This window comes from Argopecten irradians, chromosome 5 (genome assembly GCF_041381155.1).
Source record: "Argopecten irradians isolate NY chromosome 5, Ai_NY, whole genome shotgun sequence".
Taxonomy (NCBI): domain Eukaryota; kingdom Metazoa; phylum Mollusca; class Bivalvia; order Pectinida; family Pectinidae; genus Argopecten; species Argopecten irradians.
The window spans coordinates 6,067,975-6,085,729 of record NC_091138.1 but is presented as its reverse complement, the minus strand read 5'-3'; the positions used below and the strand labels follow the sequence as shown (position 1 = coordinate 6,085,729).

General features: G+C 36.6%; 1 protein-coding gene across 7 annotated transcripts in view; it reads left to right on the top strand.

The window, feature by feature from the left end:
- Window positions 1-17,755, top strand: part of LOC138322727 (neuronal acetylcholine receptor subunit alpha-10-like) — a 134,017-nt gene that overhangs the window by 103,341 nt on the left and 12,921 nt on the right. For 3 of the 7 annotated variants that reach the window (XM_069266789.1, XM_069266787.1, XM_069266788.1), the window contains exons 4-6: window positions 4,590-4,699; window positions 6,967-7,418; window positions 15,880-15,966. In XM_069266789.1, coding sequence (XP_069122890.1) covers window positions 4,590-4,699; window positions 6,967-7,418; window positions 15,880-15,966 — 649 coding nt within the window. Of the gene's footprint in view, window positions 1-4,589; window positions 4,700-6,966; window positions 7,419-15,732; window positions 15,820-15,879; window positions 15,967-17,755 lie in introns of all 7 variants that reach the window. The other 4 variants (XM_069266794.1, XM_069266792.1, XM_069266790.1 and 1 more) reach the window with 4 other exon arrangements.

The window sequence follows — 17,755 nt, the reverse complement described above, 5'->3', positions numbered from 1 at the left end:
GTATTCCATACAGATCCAACTCGGGCTGGTGAGCCAGGACAGTCTAGACACTAATCATCATTTGATTATATTTACTGTCCGTATGTACGTGTTAGTATTTACCATACCCACCAATCTAACGCCATACGGGTACCTTACTAACCGCCTTGATTTAAATTCATCAACAGACCTCATGACTTTAGTTTTACATTTATTCCATATGGATCCCTGCATAAAACAGTGTGTTAGAAATCCATGATTGATATATGGGGGTGTAAATTAATGTGCAATGCATTGCCCTACAGATTATATTATTGGACATTTTTACAATTAAGATATACTGTTTGATAATAACGACGATTAAGATGTGTATTTAAAGTATTTTGTCGACGATTTAGATATGAATTTACAGTGTTTGGCCAACGAGTTAGGCGGACATTTACAGTGTATTTTCGATAATTTAGACGTACATTTACAGTGTATTTTCGATAATTTAAACGTACATTTTCAGTGTATTTTCGATAATTTAGACGTACATTTACAGTGTATTTTCGATAATTTAGACGTACATTTACAGTGTATTTTCTATAATTTAAACGTACATTTACAGTGTTTTTTCGACGATTAAGACGTACATTTACAGTGATTTTTCGGCGATTTAAACGTAGATTTTAAGTTTTTTGTCGACGATATTGACGTACATTTACAGTGGTTTTTGAAACGGTTTAGATGTAGATCTACAGTATATCCATGGATAATAGGTATACGTACAGCGTGAATGGTTATCATGTAATAAACACAGCCTATACCCTGATATAATAAACTTCGCACAAGAACAACTCCGATCGATAGTTTCTCCTTAATACATACGTTTTGTGGAGGAATTTTCAATTTGCCTCGAATTGTAATCGCATGATTATGAGGAAACGTTACTGTGATTTATCGTGTTCTGCATACGCATAGAGGTAGAGCGCCGAGGCTGGTACAGATACACTTATTGGACATCCCGCCGTAGTAAGGGCACAAGCTTCCAAACTCTTAACGAATATGTCTTTGTAGTGAAATAGGAATTTGTCCTTACTTCTATATAGTACAACGATCACATTCAACATATGTCTTAATCCTACCACGACGCTCCTTTTACGTGTGGCGAGTTTCACCATAAGACGTATCGCATGTATTTCAAGATAGGGAAGCCGATTTCCAATCTATGAATATAATTACATCAAGTTTTATATAGAAACCGCAATATCTCCGCCGAATAAAAGCGGGCTGGGTGGGGCTCATGATAGGGCCTTTTATTAACGTCATATCGGCCTCACTCAAGTAAGTACATTGCTCAAACAGACATGGAGTCAGCGTTGGTTTTGATAGCTACGTTTCTTGAAATGAAACAATGCCAGGTTTTAGCCAGGGTATATTTGGCATTCAGAGATCTGGGTTACAACGACGTAGTTACATTGGAATCCTATCGCTGTACATTTACAGCTGATGTCTAGGTTGTCGGTATCCCTTAGAATCAGCATCCAATTTCATGTTGTTTAATGTATGTTCACATGCAATGATATTCATATAATAGTCCATGTGTCGAGTAATGTTGATATTGAACTGTAATGTATTATGGACACTGTGAAGATGTCGAAGGCTATATTACAAAGGACAGATACCTGTGTCAGAGAGACCATGTTGAATGGTTCGGTGAGGTGGGGACCAAAGGGGGACTAAATTGTAGATAATGCCATTGCTGATATGAACCAGTACTCCGCCCTCTAACGTCAGAATTGACGGTTAAACGGAACTGGTATCAGCGGCAGCAGTGCAATCGTCGTCGGAGTCTGCAGATGTCATGACTCGGTAGACTGTGCTAGGCGTCATCTTGTTACGTGCTCGAATCAGTGAAGGCCTCTTGTCAAGCAGTCAAAGCATCTGTAACACTGGCCGTGTACTTAAGCTGTATTCTAAATAAGCTTATAGGATAAATTGACATTCATGAAGATAGTAGATTGCACAAGATCAGCTGAATCAATTTCCTATTGACTAATCGTTTTGACGACGCAGCCTGTTTGAGCGAACGGCCAGGGTAGCAAGGGAGATGAGTGTTAAGCGTCAAGAGGACTTAGTAGGATCAGTGCTGACAAAGAGGGTGTTGCTAATAACAACCGAACTCTTCAGAGCGATCATAAGGATTCGTCTGAAGACTACCAGGAAAACTGAACAATGCATTTAACATAACGGCTTGATCCCTTGTTATTTTGTACTGTAGAACTAGTGCAAATTGTCAAAGTTAACTTCATATCAAATCTATATTTCAATAGTGCTCTGACAACGAATAGTATATACATGTTATGTAAATTGCAACCGTTAGCTACAATGAGGCATTTTCTACAATTATTTTAGAAGAATGTCGACATGGATATAAGAATTATTCGTTTGTCAGCACGGTATACTGCCTTTGTTTTTCAATGGCCATTTTTATCCCAAATACGTGGCGGAATGCTGTAAAATTCATGCCATTTTTGTTGCTCCGCTGGGATCACTGATGTAATGTTTAGGTAGATAGCAGAGGCACTGTTGTATTTTCTGGAATCTGAGGCAGCCCCATGCATTCTAATGGTGCGATTTGCAATCAAATGACCCATTTATTTCGCTTTAATTCGTAGATTTATTACAATCATTAGAATCCACATACTTGCTGGGTTTATGTATGTATTAGCTAGCTATCTGCATGTCCTTTTCCCAATGGGCAAGCTTTCCATTGGGTACGGTATCCGAGAGTTCTTTATGGAAGCTGATGACAACACTTTAGTGTGTTTCGTCACCCCTCTTCAGAACATAGTGCTATATGCTTTAACCCAGCTAATGCATTATGGCCAGGACATGGGATCAAATGTATCATTTGCTGGCCAGAGAGACATTCTGTGAACATACATTTTGATATATGTAAATTGTCCGGCCAAGGAATACGTAATAACACAGTTAAGTTAGCGGTATGGAGCTCAAAGTCTGATAAAGGCACTTGGGACTTTAGCGCAGTCTGGCAAGGAATACACACGGACATTAGGGTAAAAAGACATTCTGGTAAACATTCGTGGATACCATGGTATTTTGGCACAGCCTTCAGACATTAACACGCAATCATACCGCTCGTACTACACAACCATCTTTTAGGCCCTATTCATCCAAAGCTGTCTTTTTTCTGTTGCATTATAAAATATTCTTCATTTTAACGCAATCTTGGAATAATCATTGGCTTGGTGCCTTTTTTATTCGGTATCCCTTATTCACACTTATGAATATCATTAATTTTAAATGTAAAAGTCCCTCTGTTTTACAGCTGCCCAGTAACTGTCTCATTTCATAATTGAAAAGGCGGTTAAATCTTAAATCATTTCTGTTAACGTCATTCTAACATATGTGTTCTGTTTTCATGCCACGATACACCATAGTCTATAAAAGTAGTGATCATTTCTGCATCCTGCTTACCTGGTTTACCTGTTGTCAGCTCAATGGTCAGGTGGGGTGTGCTGTTAGGTGTCTTTGGCGGAATACTTCAGGAAGAGAGTACTATAAGAGGGCAAAAGTTTCCACTGTTGCAAAGAGACAACACGACTGTAGAGCAGACTCCCAATACATACGAGGTAGGCCGTCATTAAATGACCTACATACGGGGGAGGACGTCCTTAAATGACCTACATACGAAGGAGGACGTCCTTAAATGACCTACATACGGGGGAGGACGTCCGTAAATGACCTAAGATGATAAATGACGTGAAGCCAACCAAGCAGACTTTCTATACAACTGAATGTAGTTAATAAAGCTCAACAAAGCATTGCTATGTACACACATCATAAACATGTGTGCCTGTAGGACTCCTCATAATTCAACTCTCTTCAAAATAATTTTGATAATTTCAGTTTCTGAAACATTTGTTCACGTGCACCGTTACGAGAAAGCATAACTCGATTACCTCCTGGTGTGAAATTGAATATGGCCGATCTCTAGGTTGGAATTAACGATAATTAATGGTTGTCACAATTTGCATAACACGATCGGGAAAAACAAATGATACCACAAGTCTTTATGAATCAGTCGGAAACTAATTTGAAATAAATAACACAAAGAGAAACATCCCGCGTTGTAAATTAGGTTTCTTGGATTAAGTGGCTATTCCACTTGCATGCACTGCTAAGTTTCGACTAGAATACTGGCTCTGATGTTAACACCTTAAGCCACAGAAGCCGGAATAGAAACCCGATACTGGTAGAAATTTATCGGCACTGTTAGGAATGAAAGCCTTTTGTGAAGTAACACATTTTTAATTGAATATGGTCAATTTATATGTGAAGTTACGGTTTTGGATACATGTGACCGTCTGACGTCTGTGTGCCCGAGACGTGTGGTCCATATTTCCCCTAAAATATTACTTTCCCCAATCTCTTAACATAGACCATCCATAGTTTGAAAGGAAAAAAATAACCAATTAAGATAACTAAATATAGATTTGGGTCCTATATCGACTTTTCATCAATTGGCCAAAAAGAAAACAAAAAGATGCGTCTTTAAGAGAGTTAACATCTCATGATCATTGTAATGTATTTTTCTGTTTCAGGAATGGACAGACGTTCACTTGCGATGGAATATGAGCGAGTACAAGGACGTAGAGGAGGTCCATTTAAAAGCGACCGAGATATGGACACCGGATATTAAATTGTATAACTAGTAAGTAAAAATAACTAGCCACTTAGACTGGGCCAATAGGGTATAACACCTCATATATAACTGTGCTTACATAAGAAAATATGACTTAATAAATTAAACTGGTACAACTAGTAAACCAAACCATATATATCGTACTAAATCGGACATACAAGGATCTAACATGACATTACATCTAATAAGAACTATGCCCTTGTATTACAAATTTAAAGGTAAACAAGCCATTGTGTCAGTGTCAGAAGAGTACCTAGTAATACCTACAGTTTACATGTAAAGGTTATGTAAACAAGACATTGTGTCAGTGTCAGAAGAGTATCTAGTTATACAAAATGTAAAGGTTGTATTAGATTTTAAAATATATATGTGTGCATATACAAGTGAAATAGCTGACAGCCTATCATTAACACTAGAGTGTGCACATACTTATTGTTTGTTACATGTTCACGACTTAAGCAAGTAAACATACAATGTGTAAACTGAGTTTCTGATTTAATACGCCACTATCTTCTTTTTTCAACGTTCGTTCTTGTCCTAAGTGACAAAGGCCTGCGTAAATGTACGGAAAAAAACCCAGTTTAAAAACATTTAGCTTGCTATCGTTTTCAATTGACAGCTTTGTGATCATTAGGAGATGTCTAAAACGACACCTAGCGAAAGTGAGTGTAGTTGTCAAAGCATATTATATCATTAGGAGTAGAACAAGTGGTCTCAACGGATAGGGCTAGAGGCTGTAACGGCCGAGTTCACTTGTAGCATAACGGCGTCAGCATTTTCTGTATAAACGCGAAAGGCAAACGATAGGGTAAATTCTCAGTATCAGATTGGAAAATGTCACACGAATTATACTGTTTGGATCAGTGAGAATGAGGCCCATTCCACGACATTAATTACCGCACAACCGGTTATTTCCCGATTTTTACGACATTAGAAAAAAACTAAATGATGTAACTTTTATTCCAAGCAATTTCTTCTAGGGGTTCGATTTCACGAGCTAGAGTAAATTTCATTTTATTAATATATAAAATTATCTATAAAGATTTACCACTATGTTCGTCCATTTGTTTTCATTTGGTGTTAACACCTTATCGTGGCATATTGAATGAATCCCGCGAATCTAAAAAATCATTTTGGCCCTTAGGAATTTAACATTGAATAAGGCATCATTATAAGGGTACCTAACGAGTAGTTGTTGTATATGGAATTTATTACACAGAACGAATGAGCTTTTTTTTAAAGTTACAAAAGACACGAGCTTTAAGGAGTGTCTTTTGTAACTTTAAAAACAATAAATTACGAGTGTTAAGTAATTCCCATATCCAACAACCCCGAGTTGTGTGACCTGTTTCTACCACAAGTAAATCATCTACTAGAGGGCAAAAACAAGTTAACGTTTTTGCCCACATATGCAAATAAGGTGTAGTGATATCATTAGAATCAAATAGGCATTAATTAATTTTGATTTTAACATTAATTTTGAACACTATTCTATGCATTCCTACTTACTGAACGTCTTTTTTGAATCGAGAATTATAAAGATAATTGAACAAAAACCAATACTCATTGTAGAACTACATTCGGGCATGTTTACTGGAAAGTGACAACTATCTCCCGCTAAATAAAAGACAAATATTACGTCGATAATGTATGTTGTGAATGGGAAAACAGGACATATTTCGACGTCGTCACACATTCGGTTTCAACTGCGGTTGGTTCTGCAAGTAGCGATCAGAGTACAGCAACATGACATCATTCAATTATTGATGACGTCAACAATCTGTGACGTGAAAATGAGATAAGGTACTTTGCGTCCAAGTTCCAACACCCATCACATTTATACAATGGCCTGAGAGTGGAAGAACACGGCGTATTGTGAAGAAATTGTTTTTCTCTATGGTTCAGTGATTGTCAAAGCGATATCTCAAATAAATATACCAAAACCGAAACTGCCTTTAATTTTGTTTAATTGGAAATATAAAACTAGTTTAAACTTTATAGAATCGTAGTACCATTTATATCACAAGTATCATCATCAACTTGAAATTGAAATAAATTAAATGTTTATTTTCATAGCGTTATATTTCCTGTCTTATTATCACACGTAAATTGACGATGAAGCAGGGAAATGTTTCACTGTTAACATACATTACACTGAAAATCTCGCATTTGTTTGGTGTCTAAACTAATCTTAAACCATCGATTGAGATTTTCTAATATGAATATAGAAACGCAATGTCACTTACACAATAACTATCACGACGTCATGTTTTCAGTGCTGACGACCGACTGGTAGAGAATCGTGAAGCGCTGTGTGTTGTGAGAAATGACGGTGTGGTCACGTGGCTTCCACAGGCCGTTTACAAGAGTTCCTGTAACGTTGACGTAGCTACATTCCCATTCGACAAGCAACATTGTCACCTCAAGTTTGGTTCGTGGTCCTACGACGGATTTAAACTCGATCTCCATTTTGTAAATGAGAGTGAAATGACTATGGACGATTATTATGTAAGTAATGTTTGGGACGTGATAGAGACGCCGGCCGTGAGGAATGTTAAAAAATATGTGTGTTGTAAGGCTCCCTTCATTGACCTCACCTTTTCTTTGACCATCAGAAGGAGAGCCACTTTCTATGCTTATATTCTCATCCTCCCGTGTGTGTTGCTGACGTCACTTACTTTAGTCCTCTTCTGGATACCGCCGGAATCTCCGGCAAAAATGCAACTTGGTAGGTATTCTTATCTTAAACCAGCTTAACCGTTTTTAATGTTATTCTGAATCCATACAACAAATACACACAGTTAACTTTTTAACTTATTTTTATGCATGTAAATTATGTTCATATATTAAGGTGTTTTTGGACTATTGCCCTTGACAGCAGTGAATGATGTCATCAAGTCGTGTGAAGAACGTCAGGAACTGTCATGAAAAGGGATGGCATTGCTATTAAAAAGATAGATTTAACTGCTTATATATGTTTCATATTGTCAAACCTTACAATACGTCAATCGCGCCTACCCAAAATATTTAGGTGCTTTAACATCGCAGAAAAGCGGAATAGGAGGAATATCAATGTTGGCTGATATATATGATAATATCCAATTCTGATTTAAATGATATATATTTTATATTTAATTATTGATCATTACGTATAAAATGGAAATGTATACTCGATACATATAATTAACTACTAAACAGGTATACGACGCCTGTCATGAAGCAAGTTGATTTATAGTTGTATACTTTAAGTTTCCTGACGAAGCTAGTTATTTTACTGAAAATATATAGGCTATCAATATTTGAGGTGTACAGTCAATATCTAGGTAAGAATATATCTATAAATAGAGTATCGTAGTGTCAAAGTAAACAGAATGGACAGAATGGTGATTAAATCTGATTGAACGTTATTGAGGTCATCATATGCTTCTGGGTCATTTTGAAGGGTTGAAACAACTCCTCTAAGATTGTTGTATACGTAACATTACGATAATAGTTGATACATCTGTTGGTATATCTGTAATCGTTATGGAGTTTTATCTGTAACGTAAAGTTAGCAAATCATCTGTTAGAAATGGAAAATTAAACTATATATGGACGAGTTGTTGACTTATTAATGCATATTCAGATTTGGCTTTAAAATTATTGATTTCTTATATATATGCTATGGTGATTAACTATATACAAATTATCTATTTATTATGTCTCAAGGAACACGAAATATTAGGAACAAATATTCTCGATACAAGTTCATTTTATCAGTAATTTAGGCCAACGTCACGTTTTATGAATCTGTGACTTGTTTGAAATTGCTATGATATCTAATAACCTAACCTGTTAGTGCCCCAATTAGATAGCGGTATGATACGTGCGTAATGTGCTTAAAATTGCAGTTTTTAAACGACGAAGTTAAAATAACGGCTTTATTTTTCTATTTATTTGTATTTTGCCTTTGAACACCTGACAGGTTTACGAATTTTGTTTTTTGAAAATGCAGCAAATAACAATTTTCAATTACGTTATAGTCTGTTCAAATAGCTACGTGGCCAGGGATCATCAAGTCCTTTATTGCTGTGTGGTGAAGCTTTGCATTCAATACTAGTCAATTCATTTAGATATTTATTCAACATTTTGACAGTTACATGCTTTCCATGGCGACTATGTTTTAATTAAACATGCCCCAGAGTAAAAAGAGGGAAGGGAAATCGAAAGGTGGCTAGCCAATAAGCGTGTGTGACGAAGATGAAATTACACTAACAAGCCAGAGTCTATGTCACCGGGGCGTTTGTCTTCACATTGATTCAACTCCTAACAACGTTTGCAAAGGATTGCTCTCGGGAATGGGGTGGAGTGAATACATGCTATTACATTAAAACGTACAGTGCTTTTATAACATCTATGCAGGTATTTTGCCAGGGCGTAGATTCTAGGTGATATGTACATAGAGAAGCTTGTGAAAAAAAGAACCAGTTCCTGCTTATCATTTAGTGAAGAAATGTCGATAGGTTATAGCCTTAGTCTACATAGTTCACTACTCTTATGATATTAGGTCGGTACATCTGTAATACCGGGTCTTCATTTGTATAACGCTAATAGTACAGCTGTCGGATATTATAGTAAACACTACCACCACCACCATTTTCTATGGAAAATATTACCACCACCATTTTCTGTGAACACTACTACCACCACCATTTTCTGTGGACAGTATTACCACCACCATTTTCTGTGAACGGTATTACCACCACCATTTTCTGTGGACAGTATTACCACCACCATTTTCTGTGAACGGTATTACCACCACCATTTTCTGTGGACAGTATTACCACCACCATTTTCTGTGAACACTACTACCACCACCATTTTCTGTGGACAATATTACCACCACCATTTTCTGTGAACACTACCACCACCACCATTTTCTGTGGACAATATTAACACCACCATTTTCTGTGGACAGTATTACCACCACCATTTCTGACAACACTACTACCACCACCATTTACTATTGACACTACTACCACCACCATTTTCTGTGGACAGTATTACCACCACCATTTTCTGTAGACAGTATTACCACCGCCATTTTCTGTGAACACTACTACCACCACCATTTTCTGTGGACACTACTACCACCACCATTTTCTGTGAACACTACTACCACCACCATTTACTATTGACACTATTACCACCACCATTTTCTGTGGACAGTATTACCACCACCATTTTCTGAGGACAGTATTACCACCACCATTTTCTCTGAACACTACTGCCACCACCATTTACTATTGACACTACTACCACCACCATTTACTATTGACACTATTACCACCACCATTTTCTGTGGACAGTATTACCACCACCATTTTCTGTGGACAGTATTACCACCACCATTTTCTGTGAACACTACTACCACCACCATTTACTATTGACACTACTACCACCACCATTTTCTGCGGACAGTATTACCATCACCATTTTTTGTGGACAGTATTACCACCACCATTTTCTGTGAACAGTATTCCCACCACCATTTTCTGTGGACACTACTACCACAACCATTTTCTGTGGCAAATATTAACACCACCAGTTTCTGTGAACACTACTACCACCACCATTTTCTGTAGACAGTATTACCACCACCATTTTCTGTGAACAGTATTACCACCACCATTTTCTGTGAACACTACCACCACCACCATTTTCTGTGGACAATATTAACACCACCATTTTCTGTGGACAGTATTACCACCACCATTTTCTGTGGACAGTATTACCACCACCATTTTCTGTGAACAATATTACCACCACCACCGTTTTCTGTGAACACTACCACCACCACCATTTTCTGTGAACACTAATACCACCACCATTTTCTTTGGACAGTATTACCACCACTATTTTTCTTTGGACAGTATTACCACAACCATTTTCTGTGGACAATATCAACACCACCATTTTCTGTGGACAGTATTACCACCACCATTTTCTGTGAACAATATTACCACCACCATTTTCTGTGAACACTACCACCACCACCATTTTCTGTGAACAATACTACCACCAGCATTTTCTGTGGACAGTATTACCACCACCATTTTCTGTGAACACTACCACCACCACCATTTTCTGTGAACAATATTAAAACCACCATTTTCTGTGAACACTACCACCACCACCATTTTTACTATTGACATTACTACCACCACCATTTACTATTGACACTATTACCACCACCATTTTCTGTGGACAGTATTACCACCACCATTTACTATTGACACTACTACCACCACCATTTACTATTGACACTACTACCACCACCATTTACTATTGACAATACTACCACCACCATTTACTATTGACACTATTACCACCACCATTTTCTGTGAACAATATTACCACCACCATTTTCTGTGGACAGTATTACCACCACCATTTTCTGTGAACAGTATTACCACCACCATTTTCTGTGGACAGTATTACCACCACCATTTTCTGTGAACACTATTAAAACCACCATTTTCTGTGAACACTATTATAACCACCATTTTCTGTGAACACTATTAAAACCATCATTTTCTGTGAACACTACTACCACCACCACCATTTTCTGTGTACAGTATTACCACCACCATTTTCTGTAGACAGTATTACCACCACCATTTTCTGTAGACAGTATTACCACCACCATTTTCTGTGTACAGTATTACCACCATCATTTTCTGTGAACACTACTACCACCACCATTTTCTGTGGACAATATTGACACCACCATTTTCTGTGGACAATATTAACACACCCACCATTTTCTGTGGACAATATTAACACCACCATTTTCTGTGTACAGTATTACCACCACCATTTTCTGTGAACACTACTACCACCACCATTTTCTGTGAACGCTATTAACACCACCATTTTCTGTGAACACTACTACCACCACCATTTACTATTGACACTATTACCACCACCATTTTCTGTGGACAGTTTTACCACCACCATTTTCTGAGGACAGTATTACCACCACCATTTTCTCTGAACACTACTGCCACCACCATTTACTATTGACACTACTACCACCACCATTTACTATTGACACTATTACCACCACCATTTTCTGTGGACAGTATTACCACCACCATTTTCTGTGGACAGTATTACCACCACCATTTTCTGTGAACACTACTACCACCACCATTTACTATTGACACTACTACCCACCACCATTTACTATTGACACTATTACCACCACCATTTTCTGTAGACAGTAATACCACCACTATTTTCTGTGGACAGTATTACCACCACCATTTTCCGTGAACACTACTACCACCACCATCGTCTGTGAACACTACTACCACCACCATTTACTATTGACACTACTACCACCACTATTTACTATTGACACTATTACCACCACCATTTTCTGTAGACAGTATTACCACCACTATTTTCTGTGGACAGTATTACCACCACCATTTTCCGTGAACACTACTACCACCACCATCGTCTGTGAACACTACTACCACCACCATTTTCTGAATAAGCTTCATGTCACACTAGAGAACACTTCTTTATAGGATGTCTCTAACATTATGACAGAGAAACTTATGCAAATTTGCTTTTTGTTTAGAGTAAGAATTGTTTTCAATGTTTTTACGATGTTCTTAGGTCAGTATAGTCTGAGACATGACCCCTGATGTAAGTACTGTGCTAATCACTTATTGTATAGCCGGGATGGACATAGCTCCGCCTAGAAACGTATTCTCTGGCGACATTCAAAAACTCTGGGTCATTCCCTTGTGTGTCTGCCATCGATCTAGTTCACACCGTTCTTTTTGTAGGTTTGGTAAGATAGAACAATAAAACTAGTTTGTGCTATCTTTGTCGCATTTTTGGCTTAGACAACCGGGTACCACACTCATACAATCACAAAAACGCTATCCAAATTAGGGACCAGTATATTCTATATTCCTTAATTTTAAGAAAATTAGTAACTTATAATTTTACACAGGAAAGCATTGCAGAGGTCAAGGATGTCTTCTTCGTTCTTTAAAGTCTTTTTTCATTGCTAAATGAGGATTTAAATTGATTTATTTTTTCAGTTAAGTAACGTTACTGACAATGGGGTTATATTTCTTATAAAAGTAAGAAACACCAAATAACGGGCCTTTCATATTCTCATTTATTTCTCATCTATATTGATAGGTTTGCAGGAATACCAAAAAGATAAACTTTGGGCAGATGTTAAACGATACAACAACCATAATGATATGTGAACACCTAATTATTAGTTCTTTGTTTTAGTTTGGTCGAGGGATAACAACTTCTGTGTATTTATGTGTTAATTTCATAATTTCTATTCACCTTTATTTCAGAACCGCTGTACAGTACAAAATCATTTCAATAATATTCCACTTAAACTCTTGTAGTGTCTGTGGTTACTGTTTATGTGGTTTAGTAACATAGGAATAAAAGTAGAAATAAGTGAAGCTAAAGATATGTAGGATGAAGGTAAATAAGATGGTGTTATAGATATGTAGGATGAAGGTAAATAAGATGGTGTTATAGAGATGCAGGATTATGGTAAAAAAGATGGTATTATAGAGATGTAGGATTTTGGTAAAAAAGATGGTGTTATAGAGATGCAGGATTTTGGTAATGTAGGATTTTGGTAAAAACGATGGTGTTATAGAGATGTAGGAGGTTGGTAATTAAGATGGTGTTATAGAGATGCAGGATTTTGGTAAAAAAGATGGTGTTATAGAGATACAGGATGTTGGTAAATAGGATGGTGTTATAGAGATGCAGGATTTTGGTAAATAAGATGGTGTTATAGAGATGCAGGATTTTGGTAAATAAGATGTGGTGTTATAGAGATACAGGATGTTGGTAAATAGGATGGTGTTATAGAGATGTCGGATGTTGGTAAATAAGATGGTGTTATAGAGATACAGGATGTTGGTAAATAGGATGGTGTTATAGAGATGTCGGATGTTGGTAAATATGATGGTGTTATAGAGATACAGGATGTTGGTAAATAGGATGGTGTTATAGAGATGTCGGATGTTGGTAAATATGATGGTGTTTTAGAGATACAGGATGTTGGTAGATAGGATGGTGTTATAGAGATACATGATGTTGGTAGATAGGATGGTGTTATAGCGATGTAGGATGTTGGTAAATATGATGGTGTTATAGAGATACAGGATGTTGGTAAATAAGATGGTGTTATAGAGATGTAGGATGTTGGTAAATATGATGGTGTTTTAGAGATACAGGATGTTGGTAAGTAGGATGGTGTTATAGAGATCTAGGTTGTCGATAGGTGGTGCATCATTAGACGATGCAAGAGTGGTGACAGTATAAGACTATAATGGCGACTATAAATGCTGATTAAGTTTTTGAATATGTGATAGATTAGTGTTCTTTAAAAGGGTTATACTGTCTGTAGAGTGCAGACAGGACTTATATGGCAGGATGACTTCTAATGTTATGGTGGTAATCTTTATTTCATAATTCAACTCGATAGGTTTCGATGGTTTGGGGGATTTGATGTCAGAATTTATAGAGTATGAAATCACTTGATAATTATTTTTCCATTGTAGTTGATTTTTCAAATGTATAGACATTGCATTCGACAATTTGTTTTCTGTTTCAGATTCCCTGTAGTAGCGGCTAATTTGCTTTTTTGATTTATTACAGATTGGTAAACAAATGACTTGCAAATTATAAAACATTATAACTTTTACCATTATCTTAATCAACTATAATATTAAACAATTGAGATGTCTGGAACGTAATTTAGATTCGTTATTTTGATTAAAACAATATTTATAAAATCTGTTTATGAACGTGACTTTAAATTTCTGTAGGGGTTTAAGTGGCCGTAAGGGTGGTATTCTGTTTTGTATAGTAGCAATGGGAGTTATTTGTGTAAGACACTTAAGTCACAAACAAAGATGAAATCATAGTGACGAGCTTAAGACGATATTCTGTGATGTGTAGTGATGTCAGCAACTAGTTATCACTTTAAGTATCATAAAACACTTAGTATGTGGCAAGCAGTGCTCACTAAGACACTATATAAATGTTTGTTTTTTATTATATCAGACGGATGAGAAATAGGGGTCAGGTGGGCGGATGTAGACGCTCGTCTGAGTTTTTGTTAAATAAGAGCATGGGTTGTTATATTAGCCGGAGACAATTGAAGTTGAATCAATATACTATTTTCTATTAATTAAAAGCGTGGACGAATATTAAGTTTTCTCAAAAGTTATTTGTTTTATTTAAACAGCACAATTGTAATTAAGGCTTATACATTTTTATGTGCCTTTGAGTATTTGTATCAATCTAATTATGTTTAAGTAGGGATCGGACAGTGTATATGAATACTCAAGTATGAATTATGTCTTGGCGTATTATTTCTTCAACTAAACATTACATTCAATACGAGAATACCATATAGTATAGATATTTGAATTTCCTAAGAAATCCCTAAAATGTTTCTTTTAATAACAGTTGAAATTTAGTTGAAATTGGAACTTTTTATTACAATATATCAGACGAAATTTGATCTGTATATGAATGAAAAATAAAATAATTTGGTATTTATTGTTGGCAACTGAAATCAATTCATTAAGATAAACATTTATATGAGGGTGTTATGGTCAATGATGATGAACATGTTTCATTAATTATTAGATAATTATGAAGCATGATGAAATAAATTGATAAAAATATAAAGATTATGAATCGGAAAGGAATTTTCAGTGTTTTGAACATAATGAAGATATTTGTCCACATATAATTATATATGAAAATCGTTGATATAATGCTTTACTAACTATGAACAAAATATGGTTACCTTTTGTAAATTATCTAAGTTAAGTTAAATTTTCTTTCGGTAACTAATGTAAGGAAAGCATGAAAGATAAAATCGTTGTTGTGTGATGTTGTTTTAAGTGAAATTAACATTTTAACTCTTTACAAATGACAGATCAGCTCAATATCGGCTTTAAACCTCATGTTTTATCTTTTGCCAGGAATGTCCATATTTATGGCTTTCTTCGTCTTACTGTTGTTGTTTGAAGGCAATCTCCCTCCTGCAGCAAACGCGGTTCCCGTCCTAGGTAAGCGGAATTGATGGGCTACACATATTAATACGCTTTACTTTTGTCTCTTACCTCCAGGAATGAGTATATTCATGGCATACTTCGTCTTGTTGTTGTTGTTTGAAGCAAATCTTCCACCTGCCGCGTCTTCGGTTCCCATATTAGGTAAGGTTGGCTATTGCGCCACTCTCTGACTGTCGTGACCGAGTGTGTTTTTTCTTCATACTGTAGTTGGCTGGCCGTCGTTTGATCTTTCAGTTCCCTGTTTTGTGTGGTACCTTAGAACAGAGTAGAATTTTGAGTTGCAGTTTTGATTGATACCGCCAACCATACGGAATCCTGGGATGACTCTTCGTAATATTCTAGACTTCACTGATGATGTTTTGAGAACCCTCGCTCTAGCTTCGCATACTTCTGTTGTATTCCATTATAGCTGTTTCCCATCTGACGATATGGCTGCATTTGAAACTTGTAGCTTTTCAAAGCAAAGTAGATAACTAGTAGCGAGATTTATTGAAAGTATGCAATTGCATATCATATGGTTTGTTTCTCAATTCCATTTTTGCAACTCGCAACCCTTTTCTATAATATTCAAATTATTATTTTTTGGAATGAAGATATCATCATTCAGTGTATCCGTTTTGTATAATTTCATTTATAGAATCTCATTTTCTCTTGCATAGATTTTCTAAATGAAATATTAGGTTTGCAAAATTATGCAACCTATTAGCATCCAAAAGCCCATCACGTAGCGTGATCGGGCCGCTGTAAGCAACTGGTACTCCCATTCCAAACTTATCACAATGTAGCAGCAAAAATGTTGTGCACATATTGATTGAGTCTATTTCAAAAGATACATCCCAATTCTCAAAACAACTTCTCTTAACTGTCAATTCCAATTCAAACTGAAACATTGAGCATGTGATTTCCAGAGATCTAGTCAGCTATGCCAAAGGCGGTTGCACATGAAATCAATTAATCTAATTACATATCTCACATTAATTCAACCAATCCTGCACATGCATAGTTCTATAATAACACGAACGTCATAGCTGAAATTTCCCAGTTACTGCACAAGTGCCTATTTTTTGTGTTATAACAACTGTTCCTTCGATGTCCGTCAGAGGAAAAAAAACTACCGTTGAAAACGCGTAAATGATGCGCTCTGCATAGCTTGATGTAGAAGCTACATGGCCGGATAATTCTATAAGTGAACAGTGTTCTGTGAACTGAGTACAGCTATTCGGCATGTTCCCCTGACACCAATGTTGTACCACACCTGACTGTTCTGCAGCCTTGCTCAGCCCGGCACTTCTCTGCGACAGAATTATCCCCATGGAGATGCAGTATGCATTTCGCATCAACACTCGTTCACGATGGGACTCTCTCTAAGGGCTAACGGGTCGACTTCTTTTATACTCTTGTGTCCTTTTTACCATCTTTTTTAACCAGGTGATTTTTCTTCAGTTCTTCCTTCACATTACACAATAATTGTGCAAGTAGCTGGTACATATCAATGCGTCATGCCCTTCCATCTTAAAACGCAAGTTGCGATGACATAATTAATACTATTTACGAAGCAAATAATATTCCTTTTCTTTCATGACTCAATTCTTACTTCATTATGATCTGTGGTTGGTTCTCAAGGCGATCAGCTGCTGTATACTATAAACATTACTAATAGCTCTGTTACCCTAAAAAGTAAACAGAAAATCGATAAACCAGACCCGGGCAACATAAACATATCCTTTTACGTTGAGCTTTATTTGACACTTTGGACTTGGCGCCTATCGGGTTATCGGTCAACCTCAATGTCCAAGGCTCTAGACATACGTCGATTAAACCCATTTCATAGCTATTTTCAGGTACACTATAAAAGCGGAAACCTTAGAGACGCTAAGGTCAACACATCAAGGGTAATATGTTGTTTTGAACCGAAAAAGGAAAAAGAAAA